Genomic DNA, 3,622 nt, shown 5'->3' with positions numbered 1-3,622 from the left:
GTTCCCAAAACATTGACCTGGGTTGGATCATGAAATCTGGTTGAAAGATGACTTCAAACCTAGAAAGGCTGTGGTATATCCAATGTCTCCTGATGAACTTAAGGTTTTAGACAAGTTCCTCAAGGAGAATCTCTCATGCAAAAAAATTTGACCTTCAACCTCACCTCAAGCAGCACTGGTGTTCTTTGTTGCAAAGAAGGATGGGAAGAAGCAGCTAATCCAGGATTACTGCTACCTCAACTCATTTACCATTCAGGATGCTCACCCCTTGCCAAACACTCAAGCCTTGTTTGATGAACTGGTTGAATCTAAATACTATGCTAAGTTTGACATTCAATGGGGATTTACGAATCTCTGGGTGAAGGAAGGTGATGAATGGAAAGGAGCCTTCATTACCCCTAGAGGGTTGTTTGAACCAATGGTGAGTCTCAGTGAGGAAAACAGGTTGGATATATGGATGATGTTGTTGTTCATGGGCAGACGCTGGAGGAACTCCAGAAATGCATTTGGGAGTTCCTGCAAATTTGTGCCAAAGAAGAACTCTGCCTCAAGATCAGCAAATGTTGTTTTGAGGCCAAGGAAGTGGAATTCCTAGGAATGATAATAGGAAAGGGGTGTATCGAAACTTCACCTACAAAGACCAACACCATCAGTACTTGGGAAGCCCCTGGAAATCTTATCAGGCTTCGTTGTTTCCTTGGGTTCTGCAACTTCTATCACAAGTTCATCCCTTCCTTCTCAAGCATTGCATGACCCCTCCATGACCTAACAAAAAAAGCGGTGTCATACCAGTGGACCCCTGAGTACGAAGCTGCTTTCCAGTGGCTTAAAACTTTGTTATGCTCTTCTCCAGTCCTCACTATCCCTGACTTCTTGAAACCCTTCACACTCTTCACTGATGCTTCGAAGCTCAGGACTGGAGCAGTCCTCACACAGAAAGGCTCTGATGGGGAGTGGCACCCCTGTTCCTACCTCTCTCAGTCACTTGTTGGTGCCAAGCAGCACTACCAGGTCTATGATCTTGAGATCCTTGTGGTTATCCACACACTGAAGGCTTTCCACCCATACCTACTCTCCCCTGTCAAACCCAAGAAGCATATGGATCCTTCCTCCCTGCTCCCTGCAACATCTTCATACTGGTCTCATCCATTGTTCTTCCAAAATTGCAACAGCTACAGTATAATCTACTGTTCTCCACTCTCCCTGATTGCATCCATGATGAGTATGATGCCCATCTTTCCACCTTGTTAGCTGGCAGTGATAGATGAAAGCTGACCTTTTGATACACAATAGGCAAGAACAATGACACAGACAAGGGGTGAAAATGATGCAGATTTTACTGTAACTACAACTACATAGCCACATAATTATGCTTGTGGGGGACAGGGGGGAAGTGCAGATGACAATGCAGATGATAATGCAGATGATGATGGGATTAAGTGGTTATTGCCCAAGCCATAAATACTGCAAGGATTTTTCAGAATAAGATGGAGGACAATAGGCAAACAACTGAAGTTATCAAAGAATGACTGCATGTAAAATAATGCAAGCTGTTTTTCCACTGCCCAAACACACTGGTGAGGCTGATGATGGAAGTGAGGTTCCCGAATCTGGCAGAGACCCTGGCCATGAAGTGAGCAACATCCAGAACCTCTTGACATATTCCAGCTTCATTTGGGGTTCTAGTGAGGCCAGATCTTGATCCTTAACCAGGAAGGGTTCAGCAAACATGGTAAGCTCCAAATCTCCCAGGAAGATCTGCATAAAAATTTAGTAAATGGATTCTTTTGAGGTGCAAGGCAAAAATTTACCTGACAGACTTGGTCCAGCTGCTGAGATTCCACACTCGACCAGAGGGTGGGCACCAGCAGACAGTCCAGGGCGACCAGCTCAAAGTGGAAATTGTGCTCGTACAGGTCCCAGAGAATCTTGCCCTTTGTTATGGAGTCAATGGTAGTGAGGTCTGCAAGATCAATTGTAATGTCATGGAACTGCACATGACTCAGTACATCATGCTGAACCTTCATGAACTCTGGCCCAAAGATATCAGCAGGTTCATGTATTTGGTTCCCAGAAAACTGATCAAAATGTGGTCAGGAATTGTGTTAAGATAATCACACCACAAATGGGGAATGATGGGGGATGCATCTGAAGCAGCAAGTTGCATGATCCAACCTGCTTGGGCCACCAACCAATTCCAGAGGTACCTCTGCCTCCACTCTGAGGACTTGCCTCTCATAAATAGTGTGGGGTGAGGGAAAAAATGCATGATTTTGGGCACACCAGCACAAATTCTCTTGGGGTCCTTGTTGACATCAGTAAGCATGGTGTTCCATGAGTAAATGTGAGTGGGGAAGGCAGGATCATCAAAATCCTGTGGCAAGTCAATGTTTGGAGCAGTGGAAGTCTTGGCCTTCTTCAAACCTGCAGAATTATCTGAGCAGATGGTTGTAAGCATAAAGATCTCAATCAGTAATGAAACACCCACAAGGACCACTGCAATGTTTAGTCCTATCTGTTCTGACAACTCCCAAGGCAGAGCCAGGCATGCTGGAACTTGCAGTATTCAAGGCCACTGAGCCAGAGGTTGTGGAAGTTGACACCATGGGAATTGGGTCTGGCCAAGGTGCCACAAATTGCTCAAGACCCACTACTGGAGCTTTGCAGGTGTGGACATGCATAGGATTGCCAGGGTAATACCACCTAGCATTCCACTTGAGCATTTGGCCGACCTCAAACTCATCTGGGGTAGTGATAATGCCCTCCAGGCATGTAATGTCGACCTCACAATGTATCTTCATATCCTTTGGCACTAACTCCAGCTTCCAGACTAGCCATATGGGGATGTGTGCTTCAAAGAGTTGCTCACAGACATCAGGATCTGTGGTAAATGCACCCATCCAATGCTGTTTTGCATTAAAAAATGGGCCAGAAGGGGGGGTAATTTTTATCTCAAGGGAGTCTACCATAGCATAAATATCCAGACAAAGACATTGGAAGAGCATGACTAGGACCACCATATCATGGAAGGTGAATGGGAGTTGCTATGGAATTGTCAACTATTGAAATATCAGACAACGAGATATCATACCTTCAGACACATGAGACCTTTGACATTGCCTAATCCATATGTGCACCCAGAGAGGTCCCTCATCATCAGGGTTCTTTGGTGGCCAGTTCTTTGCCTGCTCCTCTAGTTGCTTATACACAATTTCCAGATGCTTCCACTTGTCTGGATGAACCCTACCAACCCTGAATGCTGATCCTCTCTCCAAGGCGAAGTCTTCCAGCACATTCCTGATGTTCCACCACATCCAAGACCATGTCAGGTCATCCCAATAGACTGCATGTCGAGGGATACATCCAGCCCACATATAACACTCAGCATATAGTTGAGGCCACTGGAAACAATCAATGTGGCCAAATTGGCTGTCACAGCAGAGTGTGATTGTCCTCCCCTCAAAGAGAAACAGTTTGGGAACAAAGTCAGCATTAGGAGAGGTGATCCAGTGGTCATTATATTTCACAAGAACATGTGTGTCAAAGGCACCATAATTCCCTGAATGAGAATGCATTGGTTATGAGCCACATTAGGTTAAATAATAGAGTGCACCATCACCTG

The 3,622-nt window shown here is 45.3% G+C and overlaps 1 protein-coding gene across 1 annotated transcript; it reads right to left on the bottom strand.

The window, feature by feature from the left end:
- Positions 1 to 1,518: 1,518 nt before the first annotated feature.
- On the bottom strand, positions 1,519 to 3,154 carry F5J12DRAFT_895427 (uncharacterized protein; the record flags this gene model as incomplete). The annotated part of the gene is made up of 5 exons (XM_051747827.1): positions 1,519 to 1,758; positions 1,812 to 2,032; positions 2,080 to 2,436; positions 2,489 to 3,044; positions 3,092 to 3,154. The coding sequence occupies 5 exons, from the start codon at positions 3,152 to 3,154 to the stop codon at positions 1,519 to 1,521; spliced, it is 1,437 nt and encodes a 478-aa protein (XP_051597300.1).
- Positions 3,155 to 3,622: the final 468 nt, after the last annotated feature.

Source organism: Pisolithus orientalis (assembly GCF_024613125.1).
Source record: "Pisolithus orientalis strain OTSU chromosome Unknown F5J12scaffold_30, whole genome shotgun sequence".
In the NCBI taxonomy this organism is placed as follows: domain Eukaryota; kingdom Fungi; phylum Basidiomycota; class Agaricomycetes; order Boletales; family Pisolithaceae; genus Pisolithus; species Pisolithus orientalis.
This window is presented reverse-complemented; position numbering and strand designations above follow the sequence as displayed.